The sequence below is a fragment of the Peromyscus maniculatus genome, chromosome X (genome assembly GCF_049852395.1).
Source record: "Peromyscus maniculatus bairdii isolate BWxNUB_F1_BW_parent chromosome X, HU_Pman_BW_mat_3.1, whole genome shotgun sequence".
In the NCBI taxonomy this organism is placed as follows: domain Eukaryota; kingdom Metazoa; phylum Chordata; class Mammalia; order Rodentia; family Cricetidae; genus Peromyscus; species Peromyscus maniculatus.
Window position 1 is genome coordinate 114,212,861 of NC_134875.1, and position 24,553 is coordinate 114,237,413.

General features: G+C 44.7%; 1 protein-coding gene across 3 annotated transcripts in view; it reads right to left on the reverse strand.

Annotated features, from left to right (window-relative positions):
• Positions 1–24,553, reverse strand: part of Nhs (NHS actin remodeling regulator) — a 336,047-nt gene that overhangs the window by 76,753 nt on the left and 234,741 nt on the right. The window contains exon 1 of one of the 3 annotated variants that reach the window (XM_076561914.1): positions 1,659–4,644. The exons of the other annotated variants lie outside the window; for them this stretch is intronic. Coding sequence (XP_076418029.1) covers positions 1,659–1,884 — 226 coding nt within the window. The 5' untranslated portion in view covers positions 1,885–4,644. Of the gene's footprint in view, positions 1–1,658; positions 4,645–24,553 lie in introns of those variants that run through there. 3 annotated transcript variants of the gene reach the window in all.

The following is a 24,553-nucleotide window of genomic DNA, read 5'->3' on the forward strand; positions in this document are numbered from 1 at the left end:
CCATTCCACATGGCCCTTGCCCCATTAGCTGAAGACAGACACCCCCCCCCCCCCGAAAGGCTGAGAACCTCTGGCACACCAGAAAAGAAAGGAGTGGTACCCTGGCTACACTATGAAGCTGGTATGATTTGAGTGCTACCTGGACCGGTTGGTTCCCCTGTATTCAAAGCCCAACTCCTTTAAGGTGGGGGGAGTGGCCTGCTGGCTCCTGAAACACAGAGTAGGAAGCCCCATGTATAATGCTGGGTGCAACTCAGAGGAATGTAAAGCCCAAATGTCCACGAATGGGGGCAGGGAAGAGATCCCTTTCCAGGCTCCCATCCTCCAATCCTGCAGCCCAGTTGCTCTGGGTCTCCCACAGGAAGGGATGAGGCTCGGCAGAGCTGCGGCCCCTTTCACACAGACCAGCACTCCAGTCTCCCAGCCTTAACCTGAGCCTGGAGCCTGTGCCGCTCCACGCTCAGGTTATATCTGGCAGTTCAAGTTTGGCTCCCACCAGGCGAATGGGAAGGGAGACCCCAGCCCTGGAATGGTGGGGTCAAAGCAAGCTGCATCTCCAGCCGCAGGGCTATTTTTAGATGTTGTTATCTTTGCCTTGCTCACATGCAGCTGCGAAAAACAAACTGGTGACCGAGGGGCACACAACTGCAAAATAGAAAACCCATAAAACAAGAGCTTCCAAACTCCAGAGCATATCACGCTATGACAGAACACTGTTCCCACAATGGCCAGGTCTGCCTAGCCTTCCCCTGAGGGAGGCCAGTAGGGCTTTGCTCTTTTACTGAAAACGCATTCCTGGCTTGGTCCAGCTTTGGCTCACCAGCCGGCAAGGCTAATCAGCCAGGCAGCCATACTTCTGGCCACGAATGGTGACCTCCTGGGACAGGTATGCCAAGGGAGCAGAATCGATGGGGTTAACACTGCCACACACTGAAAAGCTCCAGCTCTCTCAGTTCTTTCCTCCAGCCCATCCTAACAGTTCCTCTGCCTTCCAGCGTCACAGCTCCATGACAGTGAAACCCCTGCACAGGCAAAATGTCACCCAACATTAAGTAGCAAAGCAGGGAAACAGGAGAGAACCCCAAGCGGGATCCCCGACTTCTCTCAGCGATTAGAGCACCCTCCCCCAAGGCCAAGCCTCAGGTCGCTCTTCCACTCACAGTGCCCTCAAGTCCCCATGTCCCCTTCAGGCAGCCCAACATCAGACACTGCAGCCTTTGCAGACCCCTCCACCCAGCCGATAAGGGTCTGGACAGCAGCTTGGAAAAGTGGCGCCCCGCCCCAAAACCCGAGATGGGGGTAGGGGGTGGGGAGGCGGCGGCAAACTTCAAAGCTGCAGCTGCAATATGCTTTTTTTAAAAAAATAATAATAATAAATGTCCCTCGAAAACCAACAGGGTTTCATTTGTCCCTCCAAGCTATGTGTGGTCCACCTTGACCGCCCGCTCACCCTCACTCAGCTCTGCCAAGGGGATCAGGCTCTCTCAGACCTCAGCCACGGGGATTTCCTCTCAGGCTAGCGCGCGGCTGGGCTGCCTGCCGTCCATGCCTCCTCCACCCCCAAGTTCATCCACAACCCAGAGGTGCGAAAAATTAGTTTAAAATTATGTCAATTGCCCATACCCCTTCCCCCCAAGCTGGTCCCCTCTCACACACACCCGCGTGGCCTGGGCTGCGAGTCATGGAGCATCCCGGGGGGTTGCGGTGGGGTGCCGCGCCGAGGCTAGCCTCCCCCGGCGTCCGCTCAGGCTCCGGCTCAGCCCTGGGCAAGCCGCCCGCGCATCTTTCACCAGGTGCAGAAATCCTACCGCCCGTGCGCCCTGGGCGCGCCGCCGGGCCCCGTGCCGGCTCCCCGGGAATGCGGCCGTCAGGTGAGGTAGGCATGCGTGCCGGCTCCGCAGCGAAGCAGCAGCTGGCTGGGGCGCTGGGCTGGGGATCTGCCTCTTCTCTCTCTCCCCGCAAAGGAGAGGCCTCTCGGGGGCGGAAGGGGGGCTTTCCAGCGCCTTGGTGCGTTACGACCGCATTCCCCCTTCCTTTTTTTTTTCTTTTATCTTAGTTTCTCCTTCAGATGCAAGAAGAGAGATCTCAGGAATCCATACCCAGTTCCAGTCTAACTCGGTCCGCAGGCAGAGAGAGAATTATGAATGGATGCTGCCTTCTGATGAGGAAGTCGACTGGGGAGGTCTCTGCGCACGGCGCGCTCCATCAAAGCAGGGGCATTGGCCCCTCCACTGCTTCAATGCTGCAGGCTGAGCCACCTAATTGACCACTGGGAAATCAGGTGCCGGGAGACCTGGGCGGGACGAAGCCCCGGGGCCACGCTGGGATCGAGCGCCTAGCCCGCGTAGACAGCTTCGATTTACAGCCCAGTGAATGGGGAGGACTGCGGCAGCCAAACCTCCCGGGCAGCAGGCAAGGCTGCACCAATGCTCCGCAGACAGCCGCCCGGCTCCGCGAACATCTCCGGTCTCCACTGGGCTAGAAAGAACCTGGCTAGAAAGAATCTGTCCCCTGCTGCCAGCCGCAGTGATCTGCAGGTCTCAGCCCCCAGCCCGAAACTCGGCGGCGCGCGGGAGCCGGCCTGTGCGCTTCCACGACGAGCTGGGGGTTGCGGAGGATCCCGGATCCGGATTTCTTGTACCTGTGCGATAGTGCGACCGCTGTGGCTGCGTGTTACCCATACCCAGAGTGGCAGCAGACTCTGCACATCACCAACAGGCTGGACCCACCGCGGCTGCTCAGCACCGCACCCCCGTGGCTCCCCTCTCACATCCCTATCCCCAGCCTCTGGACATAGCAGAGGAATTGGAGAGGCCAACCATGGCAAGCCCACCTTCTAAAGCAAAAGGACTAAGATCAGCTATGGCATGTGCTGGCATGTAACAGGGGTAGAGGGGCAGGAAAAAATGTAACATTGCATCCCCTCCCCCCATTCATCTCTGGACTCTGAAGCCTCACATCTAGACACAACTCACTCTTCCCTGGCTTAAACACACTGCAAGGACAATGCCTTTGCAGCCGTGTATTAATCTCCAGGGAAGGATGATTTACTAGACCAGCTCCGAGGGTGAATCAGGATTAAAAACCATGACACTGTGTGCCCATGCCTTAGGCAGGCAGGTTCTATATATAACAAGCCAGTGCAGAAGGCAGAGTCATTTAGGGCCACTTAAAACAACGCTTATGAGATACAATCTAATATATAGCAAGGAGGAAACCAGTGAATGAAATTATCCAAAGATGCCTTGTGGAATGCCTGGTTTTGCTCATTTGTCTTGAGGCTTTTGAAACTCATTTAGGGGAAACTTGACTATTTTCTGACTGGGTTGTCTATTTGTAAATAGGGAGGTTGGTGCCCTGGGCAGATTTGCATGTATGAGCAAGATTCTGTCCATAAGGCCTTTAACTCCTGCATAATTCACAGTTGTGGTGAGGCACACATTTTACCAAGGTCACAGGAAATCACGGGGTATGCAGGAGCACTGAGTAAAGAGTACTTCCTAATTGGCATTACTGTGAATTAATGATTGTGGTCACATGAAGAATCACATTGAACCCAAGTTCGTCTGTGTTGTCATCCAACCCTGCTCATGCCAAAAGGCTTGGAGGGCCTCCAGCAGCCAGCAAGGGCAGGGAATCTGGCAGGAGTTCCCATGGAAGACAGTGTCCAGGACAAGAAAGAGAAGGGAAAGAGAAGGTGTAGCCACTTTCCCAGTGAGCCATGGACCCCAGAGTTGAAAGGGTGAGTCGGCAAAGGAAGAGGTGACTAGAGAGGAAGAGGGAGATGAGTCGGAGAAGCAGGAAGTCAGGATGGGGACAGGTCTCACATCCGAAGCTAGGGAATGACAGAGTTGCAGGATCACAGGGTGATCAAGAATGCCAATGCCTTAGGTGGCAGAGATATTAATGAGGAGGGCAGCCCTAGATCTGGGAAGCTTTGGGATAGTCTGGAGGAGAAGCTACTCATAGGAAGGTTGGGATGGATAGAAGAGAGGCACGGATTTTTTTTCTTTAGCCCTTCTACTTGAAGGATCAGCAACAGCAGCAGAATCAACTGATGGGGGGACATCAGAAATGATATCCACAAGCCCCAACCCAGACTTGCTGCATCACACTGAGGGGGAGGCTCAGTGGCCATCTGTCTTCATGAAAGCAAGCTCTCAGACCAACTTCAATGGGAGCAAGGCTCCGTCCTGTGTGCGCTCCAACTTCCCAGGTGTTGAGAATAGAATTTCTGTGAGGGTGAACAAAATGGCTACCTTCCACAGCAATCCTGGACAAGACTGCAGGTAGCTGATGGCCAAGTCACTAATCACACAGTTAAAGCAGATGAACTACTTGCTCTAGGTTTTCAGGGCTGCTTCATCAAGGGGGAACCTTGACAATGAGGAGTGCAGAATTGCAAATGGTGATGAAAATTGCCAGTTCTTTGCCCCTTCATATTGAAATGTCCAATACTTAGGTGGTTCTTAATAGTGGTGATGGGATTAATATGACCAGATTATTTAAATTTGAACAGGGTTTTAGCAAGTCCTACAGAGTAAATAAAACAAATATGAGCTTTGAACTCGGAAATACCAGAGTCTTTTTTTCTTTAGCTCTTTTTTTTAAAAAAAAAAAAAAAAAATAAGATCCTCAGAAAGAATCCTAGCTTCTATATCCAAGCGTAGCTTTGGCAACATACTTTAACCTCTCCATTATTTGGTTTCTTGTGAAATGAATGTAAGAATAGCTAATTTAGAGGAATGCTAAGAGAGTAAATAAAACAACAGTTATAAAGCACAGGTGTTGGTGCCTGACATATAACAAAAGCTCAGTGAAGGTAGCCTTCCTGTGTTTGAGGTCTTCACATACAGTGCTCCTACTGTATATGTTTCCCCTGGGGTTCCCATGATCTGTGTTGTGGTTAGGGTACCTGAAGTTTTCTATGGCTCAATGGTTCAAATGGAAGCACGTACTGTCAAGTATTATACTGACTGCTAGAAGAGACAGAGCAGGGACCAATGCCCTTTGGAGCTAACATTCTAAGGACTTAGTTTATACCCAAGTCCATGTGGGTGTCATGCTTATTTTTATTGGAATACCAGGTCTCAGGAGAAAGAATTGCAAATGTGTCCTCCCTTAGACTAGTGAAGATCTACAGCAAGTTCTGTCTGAAAAGGGCCAGACAGAAAGTATTTTAGGCATTGCAAGTCATATGGTCTCTGCTATAACCACTCTAGTCTGTTGTAGTAGCTCAAAAACAGCCAAAAAGAATGCATATGTTCCAATAAATGTTTGTGTTATTCACAAAAACCAGGGAGTAGGTGGGATTTAGCCACAGACTGTCCTTTTTGAATCTCTGACTGACAGTGTGGCTCAAACACAATTCTTCTTTTTCACTGATATTGTTAATCCTACGTAAGGTATAGTCCTTTTGCCAGCATGAGGTTGGAAACAGAAGAGGAACTGACCAATGGAACACTGGATGTGTGTCTCCAGGCACCACCCATAAAACTCCTACCTATTCCCTATTATATTTTTCTCTGCTGGCTGAACAGAGGCTTCATGGAGATGGTGGAGCCCCAAAATGGGTACTCAAATGACTAGACAATGGCCTGCATTAAACTTAGCTAAGTGAAAAATAAGCTACTGAAATGTTGGAGATTTTATTCCAGAATTTGCCTACCTTGAGTAATTCATTTTCCTATCTCTTTAATCAGACAATAGAAAACACAATTTAATGCTTTGCTGATTACTTAGGGTCTTTATTAAGAAGGCTTATTATTGGTCTCTATGGTAACACATTTCTAAAACACTTTTTGGATTTCCAAGCTCGTGTTCTTTGATATTTAGTTCTTAGCTGTCATTCCTCTCACCCCCTTTCTAGTTCCTTCCCTAGAGTTGAAATCCACAGTGGGCCCAGTTCACCTCTCTCCCCACCATACATACCCCCTCCTTATGTTTACCTGGAGCTACTTTCTGGCTTCAATCTCCATGGCTCCAAAATGAACCCATAGCTGGGTGACATCTGTCCACTAAAAAACTAATCGTCTGAGCAAGAGCCTTCAGGATGAAATGCACGGGCTCACTGACAACTCTTTACAGCCTTGAAAAACATCCTTCTCGGTAAGCTTTCGCTTATTTCAAGGCTTAGGGCTGTGTTCCAGAAAGCTAAAGTCATTGGAAGCTCAGCAGCTCTGAGAAAAACAGGCAATTCTGTATTGTCCAGCCTATGCACGTTCAAAGCTTTATTTCTTCCACCAGCTATGTTGGGGGATTCCATAGCACAGGCTCTACTTCTATCCCTTAACATTCATGGACTCCTTGATTTTTGAAATACTACCTCTCTCCACATGCTGGAATATACATTTTTAAAACTCACCATTTCTGCTTAATTGAGTATTTCGTTGATGCCAACAGATCTTAGTTGGCACCTATTTTGTTGGAGCTGGGAAAATGGATTGTAAAATACTACATAATTTCATCTAGTTCGTATTTATGGAGGATTTAGCAAGAAAATTCAGCCATGTGTTAGACCTGGAGTCTGAATTATAGTCAACAGTGAGAATGTGGTCTTCTCCCAGCACGAAATGGAAATCTAAAGAGGAATCAGTGAGGCCTGACCAAGGAGAGGGAGAGCAGAGAAGACTCAGGGAGTCTAACTACCTTGACAGTCTCATTTCAGGGTAAGGCTGTTGTTGAAAGAAAAAATATGATCCAATTTAAAGATCCTCTGCTTTTTCCCCTAAAAAACCCAAGAAGGGTAGAGATCATCTACCAGGTTTTCTCAAGGTCTTTCATTCTGTCTATTATTCTATGAAACCTGGAGACCAAAGTACCTTCCAAAGTAGTTTTCAATGGCCAGTATTTATTTATTCTCCACATTTCTGCTGAGCGTTCATAATTCACAACTATACACATAACTATCAGTGTCCGTAAAGGCAGAAACATGTTCATATCTGGGTAAACTTTTTATCCCAAGCTGACCTTGTTGGTGACCACAGGGATCTCAATTCCAGCCCTGCTGCTTTCCCAGCACATCCACCTGTTCTTTGTGTTTCCCTAGAGCTGCTTCCCAGCCTTATTCTCTTTGGCTCTAAAATGTACTAAGACCCCAAATGGATACTCAGATTTGCCTCCTAGGCTTACTTCTCTGGAGCTATTGGATGTCCCCTTCATCAATATGGATGTGGCTAAACTTTACTTCTCATCTATTGTAGTCACAGTCATTAGAACTGCTGCTGCCCCACCCCTGCTTGTAAGAGATTGCCAAAATATAAAAATGGATCACTCATTCATAAAGAACTGTTGTTTATTCATACAAATTTTATACAACAACAAATGTTTTGTTTTGTTCTCCAGAGCAGGGGATTGAACCCTGGGCCTCACACATGCTAGTCAAGTGCTCTACCACTGATCTTTATCCTCAGCCCTTATCACAACAAATTCAAATTAATTTCAGGGCACAAATACCTAAGTTAGTATCTATATGGCTGCCTGAATAGATTTTCTTTCTTCAAATTCTCCAAACCATCTGGCATAAACTACTGTATTGTGACCTGTTAAAATAAGTAACAGCTGTGATAATCCCTCTGGATTTATAGCAAGCTATAAAACTTTGCATATACTAGCAATGCATATAAAATAATAAATAAAACCATTATCATTCTGTGCTGCTTTGGTGGGAATTATGATGATTTAGCCAAAATGGAACCCTATGGACTGCATCAGAGCAGAAGTATTAGGCAGAGGTTTTGTCCAACCTGGCTTCCTCTAGCCCCAAAAGACTAAGTTTGCTACTTGGAACTCCTGATTATTTTCAAAAACCTTATCCAGTGCAAATGCAATGCACCCTTTCTGAAAGGACGTGATTACAGAGGCTTCCCCCAACTCCTATTATTTCAAAGTTTTGTTTTTTTTTTTTAATGCCAGTGGGTTCCCCAGATATCCCACAGTATATCTATTCAGAGCACAGAAAAAGCTAAGCACAACTTAAAATATAAAATAATTTATAGCACAAAATCTAAGGATTTTTTTTAGTAGTTGTTAACTGTAAGTTATGTTTGCAAACACTGCCAAGATTCCAGGTTAAAAATATTTTATCGAAGTCATCTCTCAAATGTAAGTATCACATGGGTAAGACAGGCTGGTATCTGGCAGGGAAAGGGACAAAACCACTTTGATTCACTAAGCAAAAGACAGTTACCATGCCCACTGCACATGGATGTCACAAATGTAAGGAGACAAGGAAGGAAAGCAAGGGATGGCATGACTGACATGAGATGACTCTTCACGAGGTTCTGAATATTACACCATAATCTCATTTAGTCTTCCCAACAGCCCTATGCCTTACTAATTATCATTCCTGTTTCATGGTTGAAGAAATTGATGCTCAGAGAGATTAAGTAACTTGCCCAAGGGCATCCAGACAAGGTGGCAATGTAGAGTGTGAATTCAGTTCTATTTGATTCCCATGTTCATTTTCTTCCCCTTTACTCTACCTTTTTGGATAGCTCTTCATCTGCTATGACCCATGGAAATTTCATGGGCAGTAGCCCATTGTCATGGCCATGAGAAATGTCCACATCTTTCTTTCCTATTTGAATGCAAGCAGGAGATTCATTATTATCAGAAGAACTTGGGAGTTATTTTGATTTACATGTATGAAAACTTGCAGACAAGTTACTTGGTTATTATGGTAGTTCGAAAACAGTACTTTTTAGTTCTTCCCATCAACAGGTGGAGTCTATTTCTGAGCAGGCTTTTGACTTCATTTGACCAATAGAGTGCAATAGAAATTATGTTGCACACATTCTGACCCTGGACCACAGAAGCCTTAGAATTTCTGCTAACTGTAGTTGCTAACCATACTTGCTGCATCTCTACAATGGAGTCAGGACAAGCCTTCTGAATGATGAGACAAGTATGGCCCAGCACCACCACCCCACGAGACACACACACACACACACACACACACACACACACACACACACACACACGTCTTGGATCACAGCCTGCTAGCCACCAGGCAAGTGCAGGAGTCCACCCTGGGTCACAAACCTTAGCTGACCCACTCCAGTTGCATAGGCATGCACTATAGAATTTAATTGAGCCAAGCTATCTCTAAGCAGAAAATCTACCTGTCAGGTCACAAAGAAACTCGGAACAAATGGCTAGCTGTGGTGCCTATTAACATACCAAAGAGTCTGCTTGGCCTCTAGACTCACTCAGTACCTGTGGCTCCTCTCAAGATTTCTCACCCTGCCCCCTACCCTAAACCCCTCCAGCCCAGAGGCTTCCCTTCCCTTCCCCCAGCTTCTCTTTCCTATTTAACCCTGCCATTTTGGCCATGTGCTCTCTTGGTTCTTCTCTTGGCTTCTCTCTTGGTCCCCTTGGCCCTCTCTTGGTCCCCTTGGCCCTCTCTTGGTCCCCTTGGCCCTCTCTTGGTCCTCTTGGCCCTCTCTTGGTCCCCTTGGCCCTCTCTTGGTCCCCTTGGCCCTCTCTTGGTCCCCTTGGCCCTCTCTTGATCCCCTTGGCTCCTCTCTTGGTCCCCTTGGCCCTCTCTTGGTCCCCTTGGCCCTCTCTTGGTCCCCTTGGCCCTCTCTTGGTCCCCTTAGCCCTCTCTCCCTTCTCTTCTCTTCCTCTCTCACTCTCCCCATCTCTTGTTCCTCTTGTGGCCTGGTTCAGTCTACTAGTCATGCTTAATCCACTGCTTTCTTTCTCTCTTCAAACGCCTCTGGCTATACTTTTCCTGGTATCTACGATAAAAACCTTCTCCTCAACCACACCTAGGAGCAATCATGTCCTCATTTTCATTCCCTATGCATTGAAAGTATTGGAGTGATAGGTTATGTGAAAAACGCTAATTGATACATTTTTTTCCAAAATAATCTCCTGGTCATAGCTTCAAACAGATACTAATGTTGAAATTATTGCTTTGCACAGGGCAATGATAAAGAAATGCATTATAAAACAAAAGACAAATCTTTCTGAAGACTAGAACTGTTGTCAAACCTCAAAACCTTCACCTCATCTCACTATGACCCACGAATGTGCCAGTTCAGACACAGTACTGCAAATTGACCTCTCTCCTCTGCTCCTGTATTTGCCAGGCTTATGCTCAATTACATAGTTTGAGGTAAGGAATCAGCAAGATGAAGGGGCCAAAGCCACCCGTGAGAAATAACTGGGGAAAAGAAGGAAGAGAACAGGTAATATATTTAAAGGCTACAAAAGCCAAAGCATAATCCAGGGAACTACAGATTGTGGAACGAGAAAAACTACAGCTTTGATTCTTTTCTTTTCCTCCTTTCTTTCTTTCTTTCTTTCTTTCTTTCTTTCTTTCCTTCTTTCTTTCTTTCCTTCTTTCTTTCTTTCTTCCTTCCTTCCTTTCTTTTTTCTTTCTTTCTTTCTGTCTTGCTTTCTTTCTTTTTTTCAGCTTTGTATTCAGCAGCCATAGTCATGGCTATCTTCTTAAAGAGACAAGGGACTCAGAAACGCAGGTGGGAAAGAGGGAAAGAAATGTGTCCACCCTCCCCTTCCCACACACTTTGGAAACTTACAGATGGAGATGCTTGAACGGAAGGAAGGAATAATTATAAACTAAATTAGGGCCAAATTGAATTATCTCCGAAAGGAAGAAATAATGGCTACAACCAAGTACCGCGAGCCGTGGCTCCCAGCCTCAGCCGAACGCTAGAATTTCAACACCGTGAATGCAGCTCCCAAGTCTGTGTTCTTAATCATGACGTTAATTACCAACTTTATTTAAGAGGAAAAATGGTCAGCATTTGGAGCTCCCATCAGTTTCAGCAGAAGCTATTTCTTCTGAAGAAAATGCTGGTGGATAATGTATTAGTTGACTATTCAACTGTCTTAACATGTGGATGCCTGGGCTTTTTTCTTACCAAATATGAGAGCCTTTGAACTTTTAATGATTTCATTTGTCTTTATCTAAATGCCCTCTAGTTAAACAAACACAGAAATAATTATACAAGCGGTATTTTCATCTGTACATTGAAGGCAGTTTTCATTTGGTATTTACAATACTGCAGGAATTAATTCATTTAGTACATTTTTCTTCTTTGGGAAGGGGTAAAAAATGAAAAGGAGGGGGGTTCCTTTCAGTTAACTCTGGCATAGTTTTATAAAGAGTGTAAAAAAGAAATTAGAGAAAAGACTTTTGATTTGTGCCCCAAACAATTTTTCTGCCTTTGCAATTAAATGGGTAGTCTATGTTTCCCCAAAAGAAGGCATTTTACCAAGAGACTTCCTGAATCTTCAAAGGCCTGAGTCCAGCAACATTTGCAGCCTTTCTTAGTTCAAGCCCTGAGCTTGCTTCGCTACTTTCTAGGAGCCAGCCAGATGGAATATATCTTAAAGCATTCTGGGATGAAGACAGAGCACAAGGATAGGGAGGTGTTGGAGAGAGCATGCTGTGTTTAGGAATTGCAAGCAAATTTACATGGCTGAAAAAAACAGGCTGATGCAAAGAGCTTCCATGATGTGTGCTTTATCATTCTGCAGTTTTTAAAAAAGGACATGAAGGGGAAAAAGAGTGAGACTAAGAATTCCTCCAGCCAGCCAACAAAGTGTACTGTTAGCCCAGGGCAGCTTCATGGCTCCCCAGAAACAGGAGGCCCCTGTGAATTTGGGAAGTCAGATGGTGGTATAAAGATGACTGATTGTAGAGGTGACAGGTGGGGGTTTTTGTTTGTTTGTACTTGCAAGAACTGAAAGAATAGCTGCAATCATACCATCTACTTTTTATGTTGCCCAGAGACATTAAAATCCCTCCCAGCATCTTCGCCAGAGTACTAAAGTTAGAAAATTAGAGAACAAGCTGTCTTCTTTCATGTCGCTGAAAACACCATCTCTTCATGCTGACCTGCCAGCCTGTCCAAGCAACCACGTGGGAAACTCTTCGTGGTAACTTCTTGGCCTGCCACAACCTCCAGCCCTTGTTAATCTATCACCTTTTATGATCCCACAAGACCTTTACAACCTTCTCCTAGGAAATGAATATTTGAACAGTATGTCATTGATAAACAATGCTGGGTAACAAATATATCAGTTGCATTCAGTCAAGTTTATTAGCAAAAAGTTCTGGAGTCATGAATGAAATTGAAGGAGAGTATAACAGGCCTTACCTAACCTCTTCTCCTTTCTCAATACACAGGACACCATTGGCTCTGTCTTTATCCAAGGGGTAGCTCTTTCTAGCTCACAGTCTCACATTTAGTAGAGGCTATCTCTCTGCTCAGTTTTTAAATCATACAAATTGGATCTAAGCTCTTTTCTACTTCAAATGCTCTTCATGGGGATTGTAGCATAGACCACAGCACATCTTTGAACTTTTAATTGTGTTGAATACTTTCACTTCCCCCAAGGCATTGTGTGACACTGCGTCCACATTTAGTTTGGGGCTGTTATTTTCAGATCTCTACTGGCAGTGTGTGAAAAGCAAAAGTTTTGGGGTTGTCCTATGTTCTGGCCACAATATCTTAGCCACAATCTTGAGTGAATTATGTAAACACCGTAAACTTCATTTTCCAGATCTATGAAATGACAATAGTAATTGTACCTGCATTACAGGGCTGTGATGAAAATCACCTATAACAGCAATTAGAATAATCCTGCTGAGCACATTAAAAGTGGTCACTAAATGACTTGTAACGCTACCATCCTAGTTTTCCCCAACCATTGGGCCCACAAATCTTTCAGCCCCCAATGTCAACAAACAACACTGGACTACAGTGCATAATCACTTACGGTGAAAAACAAAACAAAACTTTTAGCCTCTGTCTTAATTAGAGTTTCTATTGCTGTGATAAAACACCATGACCAAAAACAACTTGGAGGGGAAAAGGTTTATTTCATCTTAGAGTTTGCAGCCCATAATCCAGGGAAGTCAGGGCAGAACTCAAGGCAGGAACCTGGAGGCAGGAACTGGTGCAGATGCGTGGAGGAGTGATGCTTACTAGATTGTCCCTCATGGTTTACTCAGCCTGCTTTCTTATAATAGCACCCAAGACCATCAGCTCAGGGGTCACCCCACCTACGGTGAGCTGGGCCCTCCCATGTAAATCACTAATTAGGAAAATGCCCTGCAGGCCCGCCTATAGGCCAATTCTATGGAGGCATTTTCTCAATGAAGTTTCCTTCTTCCAAGCTATCCCTAGCTTGTGTCAAGTTGACATAAAAACTAGACAGCACAGCCTCCCATCTTAGCTAACAAACTTTAAAAGAAATGAGTTTCATCGTTTCTTTCTCCAAACACTTCTCCTTTGTGACCTAAATAAAACCACTAGAGGATACACAGACTAAAAGAAAAAATAATAACCTGAGTGAATATGTTTTGAAGTTGTTGAAATAAGTTGTTGAAAACAAAGACCCAGGAGAAATGATAGCACAAGCTATTGGCTTGATAGTGACCCCTTCAGCCAAGCACCCATCCACAAGTGAAACTGCAAGGCACTGTACGAGAGATGTGGCATTGAGAAATCTAATGGGATTAAAAAACTCGTCTGTAAGTGGTTAGGTCTGCTTTCATTCTTCCAGAGGTATGCTGATAATAACTGAAGTATGCCAAGTTATAAAATATGAGAGCCAGCCTCAGAAAAGAATAGAATAAAATTAGAGGCAAGGAAGTCAGAGAAAAAGAAAGATTTAATACCCATAATGATTAGAATATCATTTGTCCATGAAGGATCCTAAAGGCTTTGCTCATATGCTTCCAAAGGCACCTCCCGATTTTACAAAAGCCCACCATTCCCAACCCTGACCATTCATCCAATCCTTATTATGTTCCGGGAACGGTGCTGTGTTTTATTTTCAGTACTTCACTCTATCTTCACAATTCTGTAAGATCTGGCAGAAAACAAAGCTTAGAGGTAATAATCATAGGATGATTTTTTCCTACTTAACGAAGTCCTTCTCTCTCTCTCTCTCTCTCTCTCTCTCTCTCTCTCTCTCTCTCTCTCTCTCTCACACACACACACACACACACACAATCTTACATCCTTCAGGAAGTTTCTTTCACCCCCTCTATTCCATATTGACCTTTTTCTTTCCCCAGTTGATTTGAAATTTGGAGGGTTTTTTCTCCTTACTTTTCCACCTTATTTTATAGTTGGATATTCCTGGAGACCCAATCATGCACCAATTTGGTTCTGTTATTCTTTCATGCAATGCTGGACAAGTTGGATTCCTCAACTTTGCCCCAAATATAGGAGACGATGTAGGGCAAATTCTGTACCCATGGAACATTACCTAGGCTTGTATGTCTATCAAATTGCAATGAATTCGATTTTTTTTTTGCCCTTTACCAAGTTTCAGATTTCATAGGTATTTTCTGTTTGATATATTGGAACTAGGGCAAAAAAGAAAAATGTCATTGTCCTTCCTATAGAGAGCTGGAGCTCCAAGAATGCTGTAGCACAAGAAAGGAAGTCAGTGGGGGTGGGGGTGGCTTTACTGTTTGTTTGTTTGTTTGTTTTATTTTTTATCATTGAACTCAAAAGCTTCCTTCCTTACATGAATTAGGGCTGTAGCCTATCTACTACATATTTCTTCCAAGTCTATCAGTGGCTGGGCCTGCCACCCTCCTATAAAAGTAGAATAGACAAAGAGAGGCAGAAGGCAATTTGGCAGCAAAGAACATTTTTCCCCGGCAGAAAATGGAGTGACTTTTAGCTTATCTGCTGTCACCTTGTTAATGTGATCATTGTTCTTCAAAATAAAATCTCTTCTTCTTACCCATGATGTCTTTCGTGTAAAAAAAAAAATAGAAAAGAAGCAACTAAAAACCCAGAGAGGAGGTACAAAAAAGGAAAAATAAAAGCCTAATCAAGAGACACTGAAAATCAACATATTTCCAAGGAAATAACCACTCAGTACACAATTATCCTAATTCTCCCTGGTGGCCATTTTGCTTGTTTTCTGAGATAGGCATAGAAAGCACTGGAAAGTCATGGCCCCTGTCATCACCCTTGGTTTTCAGAAGAGGAGCCACAAAAGCAGTATTAGTAGTGATGCAGAATTTTCCAGCTATTCAAGCTAAGGGCTTTGGGGCTACTGATGTGTGCCCCTGGCCCATTTTCAAGTACTTCTCTATTTCAAAATTAGTCATCCAACTCTAACTCAATGCTGAAGGTTTCCAGAGAGAAAAACTTGGATAAGGAGGTGGGGGTATCATAGTTGGTAATGGTCAGATTCCATTCATGGCAAACACAACACAGAGACAAGATGGTGAGAGGAGTGATCTACTCCATTTTGAGGAATAAATCAAAACCTCCTCCCTGCTTAGTTGTAGGAGGAAAGTAAGGAAGGAGCAGATTACATTCCCGGGAGGCCTAGGTTCTCCAAAGCTGAGGCAACATGTGTAACTTTGCCCTGCTTGGAGTCCAACTTTCAGCATCTGACTACTGGAGTACCAGCATCTGACTCAGAGTAATTCCCTCTGCATTTCGTGCCTGTCCTTTGGGGAGCCTGTGGCTCTGGTCCCAATAAGATCATTGAGTCAGGCTCACTAGCAAGGCCACCAAAATCAGCGGCATCCTTTAGAAGAGTGGACCCTCTTGCTATAGCCACTGAGCACCCAGGAGAGAGGGAGCCAGAGCATGCAGAGGCATTGAATGGGCTACAGAGAACAGGAGCACATTCTGCCTTGAAAACAGCCAGGAAATCCTTCCACTTGGGTTTATCTTTATGCACAGAGAACTGCATAGTACAAAAGAAGGTGCAGCCAGAAGATGAGTGCTGTCTTTAGCTTCCTGGAGCCTTATCCTACCCCTTAAATTCCTTTTTAAATCTTGTATCTATTTATTATTTTTTTTAGCCCTAATTCTTAATATGTCTTCTACAATCCACCCTCCCACAAGTGCAGAGAAAGGGCAAAGAACAACTAAAAGCAAACAGGCAAAAGTCAAACCCAACAACTCACCATACCTTAAAAGTCACCCAAAACTTTGTATACTATAACCTATTTATCCTAATGGAGTCATTTCAGAAGTTCCCTCCTCCATCAGCTTCACTTGGCTTCTCATGCCACCTCACAAGGGAAGATGGTCTTCCTACCCTGAGGATGGACTGCAGGACACTATGTATGGCCTTTCAACTCTAATGGGTCAGTATCTTCCTGGATTTCAAGTGCCCTTAGCCATACCTGATGCCCAGATTCAAGCCCAATACCCAGAAAGAGGTACTGCTATTCCATAAAGTTTTGCTTCCCAAATGATCACCTCCTTTGAGGCACTGACCACAATGTATACCCTAACGGCTACAGAATAGAATGCAACTCATTATGGAGCTAAGAAAGAGGCAAAATCTGGGACTTAGAAGCTCCAATATTTTATCAAGTAGCAGTAGCAGGTGGGGAGGGGTGATTTCTGAATGGTGAATGTTTGTACTGAGATTTCTTGTTCATCTGGGCATGCTCAATCCAATGCAACATTTGGCTTTGCTCCCTCCCCTAGGCACACTGTTGGTATTTTCATGTCCCATCTGCCAGTGCCTCTGGAGGACATTAGGCTAAGTGGGTTGATCCAGAAAGGACACCCACTGTCCTGGCCCTCTGCCTAAGACATACAAATGGAGAAAAGCTTTCCAGACATAAAGCTCTTGCTTGTACCAACAGTACATTATTTTAAATATTCTTATTATCTATACTGTGGGCTGAACATCTACAAGTGCATCATGTTAAGTCCTTCCGCTGCATTCTTTCACTTAATCCTCCTTTAAGGAGACACAAGGCGAGTATTAAGATGGCCACTTGAGAACTAAAGAAACTGTGGGCCTGTAACTTGCCGCCCGCCCCCCCCAACTAATACATAGCAGGGTAAGGATTCAGACTCAGATCTGTCACATACCAAAGCCAGGCTTCCTTTATGCCACATAGTCTCTGCAAAATCTACAGACGATAAAAGCAACAATAAGCACCATGATAGAACCAGTAGAAATCGCCAAAGCTTCACTCTAAGATAAATGTATAGTTTTTGATATGTATTTATTTATTTGTTTGTTTATTTATTTATTTATAGATAGTGTCTCACTCTGTAGTTCTGGCTGGCACTGAACTTGGTTTATAGCCTATGCTGGCCTTGAACTCATGATCCTTCTGCCTCAGTCTCCTGAGGGCTAGGATTACAGATGTACACCACAACACCCAACTTCATGCTTCCTGCTTAAAAAGCAAGCATCCACTTTAAGAAACATTTTTAAAAATTTGAAAAATCCCAATAAAAAACACAAAAATCAGATCAATTAGCTTAAGAATCGGAAACACTAAAGAAAATTGACAAAATGGTCTTTGCCACAAGATGGTAGCAATCAACCTCTGAGCGCAGAGTTCTCAGGAATAAACTAAGGGGCCTGAGCTGACATTGCTACTGATTTAAAAGCCTTGCTTCTGGAAAATATGAATGACTAGGTATTTCGCTACAGGTAATGACAGTAGTTGCTGGGCCCCCTGACAACCGACTATGGGTTTGCATGAGTGTCTCAGTCCTTGTGTATTGGCTTGAGTTTTAAGTGGTTATCACACACCTGCCCAAATCACTAAAACACTCTCCTAAGCCAGAAGCAACAGGAGCTGGAACTTGAGTCGCATGCCCCACTTTCCCTGAAACCCCTATTTCGAGCCCTTTCAAGCCTCGCCCAAATGCAGTCTGTCAGCTCCAAGATCTGGTATTGTTGGTAAGTGGCTGTGCCATTCTTCAGATTGGGGAAATTCAGCAGGGGTTAAGGAGGAAAGAAAACAGAGAGTTGTTTTTCCTTGAATTATCCCTGTGCTTATAAGGCAATCATACAAAACAATTGTTCCACAGCTTTAAATCTAGTAAATAAAACTCCCTTTGAGACTCCAGTTTGAAAGATGTTGAAGATCACTGTAACTACATTGTTTCTGTAATAAACACACGCCCCAAACCTCTAACATTTTTATAATGAAAGCTGGTATAATAAAATTTGGGTTGATACAAAAAGCAGTCATTTTCCCTTCGGCTGTTTCCTATGCTGAATGTAATATCTACCAGGTCTCAGGTTGAAGGCACCTTTGATTTAAGGGTCTGGTCTCTCTACAGATGAGCCATCCAGTGGCAGCTGAGGTGTCATGTCCTTGCTGAGACTAATGCTCAAAGACAATCAGTCACGGCATGCTGACAGCCACAAGAAATTGAGCCCTCTGCCTAGGAGTCCTATGGTGGGTCCCCATGCCCCCCTGGCTTGTCAGCCACTTTCACCTCTTTGACATGTGCATCCCCCCCCCCCACTTGTCAGCATCTCCAGGGTGTGCTGGGTCAAGCTATTCAGATGGACCTTCTTCTGCCAGTCTTTCTACTTAGCTTTAAATGAGAAACTTCTGGCAGGTACCTTGATGAGCATTCTTGCTTTCCTACTCCCTCCTGTCCCTTAGTCCTTTAGGCTCAATGAGTAAATGCTACCTGGCTATTGAGCACTCCTTCTGCATCTGCTGATCTGCATCAAAATGTATGAACTCAGGTTCTTAATGGGGAGGGAAACTGAAAATCGGGGTGATGGCAGAGTCCTTATTTCTTTTCCGGGTCAATGATTCTTTACCCTAGTTGCACATTGCTATACCCCTGTGGAGTTTTAACAAGAAAACATACTGATACCTGGACCCACCCCTGGAAACTCCCAATTTAATTAGTCTGGAGTGTGGCCTGCCCACGAACGATGGTTAGTTACCATATATGTGAATGATATTAGGGATTTGGAAATCCACTACAAAATCTGGAAGCTGCTGTATTCCAGACACATTGGACACATTGCCCCAGCCTCAGCAACACCCATCGGAAGTTGTCTTCCTCCCTCCACTTTGGTAATAAAGATGCACAAAACCAGAGCTTCCCCATCATCACACCTGCAAATACAAGTCAGAGGGAATGTTCTCAGGTGGCAGGGTGATACACACACTGTGGAGAGCTGCACACGACACTATTGGTTAGACTCATGGGAGTTTTCAGGGATGGGCCTGCATCAGTCTCCACAGAGGTAGTCAGTGGTGGCAAACGTCCAGCAAAGTGGTTTCATTCAGGCAAAGAGAACAACCAGCTTCAGCTCTCACACTGCCTAACTCCAATGGAACAACCCGAATGGGGGCCTACGGGGTCTGCAGAAGAAACCTAAATAAGGAGCCAGCACTAACGATCTGTGGTTATGAGAGCATTAACTCCAATGCAGGAAGAACACTAAGAATAGTTCGACACTTTCCAAAGAGGGTTCCGAGTGTGGCCAGTCTTATGAAACAAGAAAGAAAGTGAAGAACAATACAAAAGAAGTGGGCAGCACTCATCGTGGTTTAAAACACTTAACAGACAGCCACTGAAGATGGGAAAAGGAAAGAGAAGGGAACTTGAACTTGGTTCAAGGCTGCTTAAGGAGTTGCAGGGACATAAATCTCTCCTCACTCAATCTCAGAGAGAGAATGTGATCCTGAGGGATTCCCAAAAGTCCCAAAGTCAGGGATGGGATGGGGGGGGGTGGAAGGGCAGGGATGGAGGAGAATGGGTGAGGAGGCCTAGGATGATTCCAAGTAAGATGCAGTCCCTTTCCCCAAAATCCTGAGCCAGGATCTTGTCCTAGAAGAATCCTCATTAGACTATCCCTGCTCCCTCCTTCAAACCGTTTCAATGTAGAACAGAACAGCTGGGAGAAAGACTGAACTCTCCCTCAGTCTTGGAGAGTCCATCTTCTCAGAAAGAGCACAAAATTCAGGACATGCAGCATGAACAGCACAAGGAACCGGAAACTTAGGAGCCCCTGACTGTAAATGTCAAAGTCAGTTGTGAATGAGGGCCAGACGCGCTTTCCTTCCTCACATCTGTCCCTGTGAACGAACGGGCTCACTTTTTTCAGGAAACACAGTGCTGTTTCAACCCAGAATAGGAAACAGCTACAGACAGAAGGGCAAGTCCCTCTCCTGGAGCCCGGCCTCCCCCAGCTCCCCTCCCTCTTTGTCTTGCCAGGAAATGCTGCAAACCCCAAATACCTTCATTCTTGGGCATGCAGCAGGCAAGAGCCATGCTTGGATTCCCGCTCTGCTTCTTAAGGAAGAGCCTTTTCTTTTATGCAAAGCTTCTCGGAATGCCAGAGAACTGAAAGCTGATCTGTTTAAGTCAGCATACAGGGCAGGGGGGTTGGGAGGGCGAGAGGGGGCAACCTTCAGCAAGGAGGATGGCAGATTTTCACACAACCCCTGCACTGCCTCTGGGACACCCCCCTGGAGGGGGAGATGGTCTCACCCAAGTGCTGGGCCAGCTGCTAATCCCTTTGGGGTTCACTTGAATGGCAAATCAGGACTGGGACAGCTTCAGACACACCCTGTCTCCAAAGGAGGGGCTTAGCGCTATTCCATTTCCAGCTCTGCACAGCTCACAATACAGTGGTACTTCTTTACAGTCTTGGAATTCCAAGTGCAGTTGACTAAGGGATCCTTAGCATCAGCATCACCTGGGAGCTTGTTAGAAATGCAGAATCTCAGGCCTGACCCATTTAAGAAGCTCTGCCAGGTGCCCTGTGGCTATGGAAACCATTAGCACACTGCTAGAAACAGGAAGCTGAACAATACTAAAAGCCAGGGAGCCACAGGAGCCCAGACCCCATGCTTCCTGCCCAGTCCCAAGAAGGGATTCATTCCATCCCACCACTCCACAGCTACCCCAGAGTCCTCCCATTTTTTTTTTCTCATCAGGATGGCACTGGTTTGCTTGGCTGTGAAATTGTTGCTTGGTGTGAGGGCCGAGCAACAGGTTGGCAAATATTTGCACACCTATCCAAGAGACGAAGAGAGTGGTTACGATTAGAATTTGCTCTTTGCAGGTTGCAAATGATTTTCCGAAGCCCTCCTACTCTCAACACACCACCACCACCACCACCACCACCACCTGTATCAACATGCTCAACGACTGACTACAGATAACAGAAACAGCACAAGACACGACTCATGAAGTCACTTCACAAACATCCGTAATCCTGGACCATGTTTAAGCTTTCTCTCGGCGGAAAGGGAGTTCAGGGACTTTCACAGCCCTTCTCCAAAAGCTATATGTTGTCATGGCATCTGCTTCACGTCCCACTCGAGCTCAGCAAGTAAATCCATGAGCTAAGATGAAGTAGATGAGAGAAAAAGAAAAAAAAAGAAAGAAGCAGTTCCGAGCTTCTGAAAAACAACTAGCGAGGTGAATGGACTGTTTCCTTCTCAGAAAATCACCAGAACTTTGCATGGCCACCACTTTCATGGTAGGCTTTTGCATCTTATTTGTACACAAGAAGAATCTGAATGGTGCTAAGGTTCTGGGATGTACCAAGACAGCCCAAATCAGACCTGATGTGGTGATGCACACTTGTAATCTTGGCACTGTGGAAGCTGAGGTAGGGGTATTTCTGTGAGTTTGAAGACAACTTGATCTACACACTAAATTTCTGGCCAGCCAGAACTCCATGGTGAGACTCTATCTCAAAACAACAAGTCTTTCCCAGGGAAAAGCACCCCAATCAGTTATCCAAGACTAAACATCCAGCTCTGAAAACATACACAAGTAACATTGCACAGACTGAACAGGCTATAATTAGGAATATGTGAGTATATACATATATATCATGTGACAACAATTAATCTTTTTTCTTTAAAGAGGCCATAATTTGAAAGAGAGCAATGAGGAGTATATGGGAGGGCTTAGGGGGAGGAAGGGAAGAGGGGAATGCTATAACTATACTATAATCTTAAAACAAAAGAAAAAGTATTTAAAACAAAAAACCGCAAATCAACAGCAACTCTGGCCTCCACCTTGTATAAGTGACCCAGACTGGATCTTCAGCCTTCTCAGTATCGATCAGTGGCATCAGTGGGTGGCATAGTTGTTGCCTAAAATACTGCTAATTACACTGTATCCCACCCATGAGTGGAGGAAAGGCAAGGGCTAGAGAAAAGCGAGAGGAAAATTCAGCAAGAGATGAAGTGGAGAAGGTGGCCTTGTAAGGCTCTTGGAAGCAATCAGGGTGGGCTTCTGCAAGGAAAGCTGAGTGAAAATGGTATTCCAAACTCTTCTGCAGAGCTCCAGTCTTGCCTTGCACAACATTCACTCCTGAAAGGGCTCTCACAAATGAAAGGAAATGTGCCATTGTTTTATTTTCTCTGGGAAGTCATAATAGGTTTTAAAAGGTTAATCTCTCTCTCAGTCCTGTTTTTTCCCTTCCAGTGACCCCAAGCTGAAAAGGAAAAATATTTGCACTTGGTGTTTAAAAACCACAGTGAATTAGCTTTTGTTGTTCATGGCAAAAACGTTATTTAGCTGCCCAGACTCAAACCAGATGTCAAGGGAAAAAGAGTGCCCTGTATCCTGTGGACTTGCCTTTCACCTTCAAAGAAGGGCCAAGGGGGAAGCAAGGATGAGATGACAGAGTGGAGCAAGTCTAGAGGTATGCACATCTGATGCAAGGTTCTGATATAAGCACTGCTCAGCTCTGGGTAGTGTGTTATCTGGAACACCTGCAGAAGCCAAGATGCATAATGCCTAAGGATTCCTAGGCTTCCTTCTGTGGACACTGGGCAAGGAGCACTATTCCCATGCCCATAGGTAATAAAGACCAATGACAACACTACAGAAAGATGGAGAAGAGTTCAGCTGGACTTGCTGGAACACTCCATGTATCAGAGAAGGTGAAATAAGGAGCTCTGGTCTCCCCTGGATTCAAGAGGATTGGTGGTGTGTACACTTCACTAAGTGCACTTCTCTAGAGAAGAAGGAGCTCACACTCACAGCAGCTAAAAGAGAGGTGCACCTGCTAATAAAGGAAATGTAGTTCAAGCATCAACAGTATGGCTACCAATGGCCATCTAGTTTATGATGGAGCCAGACGTAGTATTTTGTGGCTTTGTACTCCATTGGGATCTTAGCCTCTCATTATTATTTGGTCCAAATTCCCCTCTTACAGAATGAGTGTAGAATTTAAATGTGGCATCAGGTGTTCTGAATCGGATATAGCCCTTTCAGTGACCAGGACCTCAAGCTGGCATGTCAAATGGCCAATGCATCTGCTGGGGTTATCGTTTGCATGGTAAGTTGTGCCAGTAGTTGGCCCCAAATCAGTTTTCCAGAGTCCTTCTCCTGAGTTCCAGCCATACCCACTCATATGGTCTATAACCAGTGACTTGGGGATTGCAGCTGTCCAACAATCTGTGCTCTCTCTCATCTCCCTTGAGAAATCTAGATGTAGGCCACTGAACTTCCTTTGCCTTATTCTTGACGATTCCAAAACAGGTCAAATGATTTTTGGAGAGTAGCCACAAGCTAATTTTGTATTCACCACTGACCCGTTTTAAGTTTCCTGGCATTCTGGGAAAAAGTTAGGTGAATGACTTTTCTTCCTGTTTGCCTAAGTCTCTGATCCCTGGAGGCAAACTTGCTGCCCAGATCAATGTGATTTATTCAGAGTTACTGCTACTTGTCAGTAGATTGCTGCCCATCTGCTGGATTCCTATACATATGTGAACATGTGTGCAAAATTAAAGACCCAGCCAGCCACAGCCTGGAGCTGCCTTGCCCCACAGCTGCTCCAGCCTCCACCAGGCCTGATTCCAATATCTATTAAAGCATCAATACCACATGGTAAAGAGATAGAAAGTGGGCTGGGCATGTAGTTCAGTGGTAGAGTGTCTAACATGTGCAAGGCCCTGGGTTCAACCTCCGATAGTAGAAAAATATGAGATGTGATAAAAGCACACCACAGCTCCCAAGTTTGCCAGTTGGTTTCCATCAGATTAGCTGAGTGGAGTTTAGGTAGCACTCTATGTCCCTATAGAACCACACAACTAGGTACTTAGTTTCTGCTCTCACCAAGGAAGTGCCGCCATTTTGTTTTCTTGTATCAGAGCAGACACACAGATAGAAAGCTAAGGAGAGAGCAAAGTCTGTGAAGTACTGGAAAAAAACAGTCAATATGCTTTGCTTCTGTGGTTCATCCAAATCCAGAAGGAGGCTCCATACTTTCAACAAATACCTAGAGCTAGGAAAATAAAAATAATCAAGATGCAAATTGACAGTTTCTCCAGGAACGGTCCTGTAGTAACACCTTTATTTCATCACAAGAAGTCAATCCCCCTCTGCCTCTCACCCAAGATTTCCTCATTTGTTTTGTTTTAAGGCATTTAGTTGTTATTTTTCTTCTTTCTTCATACACTAAGAGATATCTGCAGATGAACCTGCAAGGCTTACCATAAGAACAGAAGTCACATTTTTCACTTTCTACACAAATCTAAAGCCACCAGGCAATGGCAGCTTCCTTGTGGTATACAGTAAAAATATTTAGGAAATATTTATTGAGCACCTATTGTATATGAGACGTTGACTAAAGTACTTTATATGTGCTATATCAATCAATTCCCACAGAAAAACTATGCAGTAGATATAACTATTAGCTCCATTTTGCAGGTCAAGAAACAGATGTCAAGTAACTAAATAATTTGCTAAAGACATTGGAGGTGTCTCTGGCAGAAACTGCAATCCTGACTGCTATGCTGGCTTATCCCAATGACAGATATTAAGAACACAAT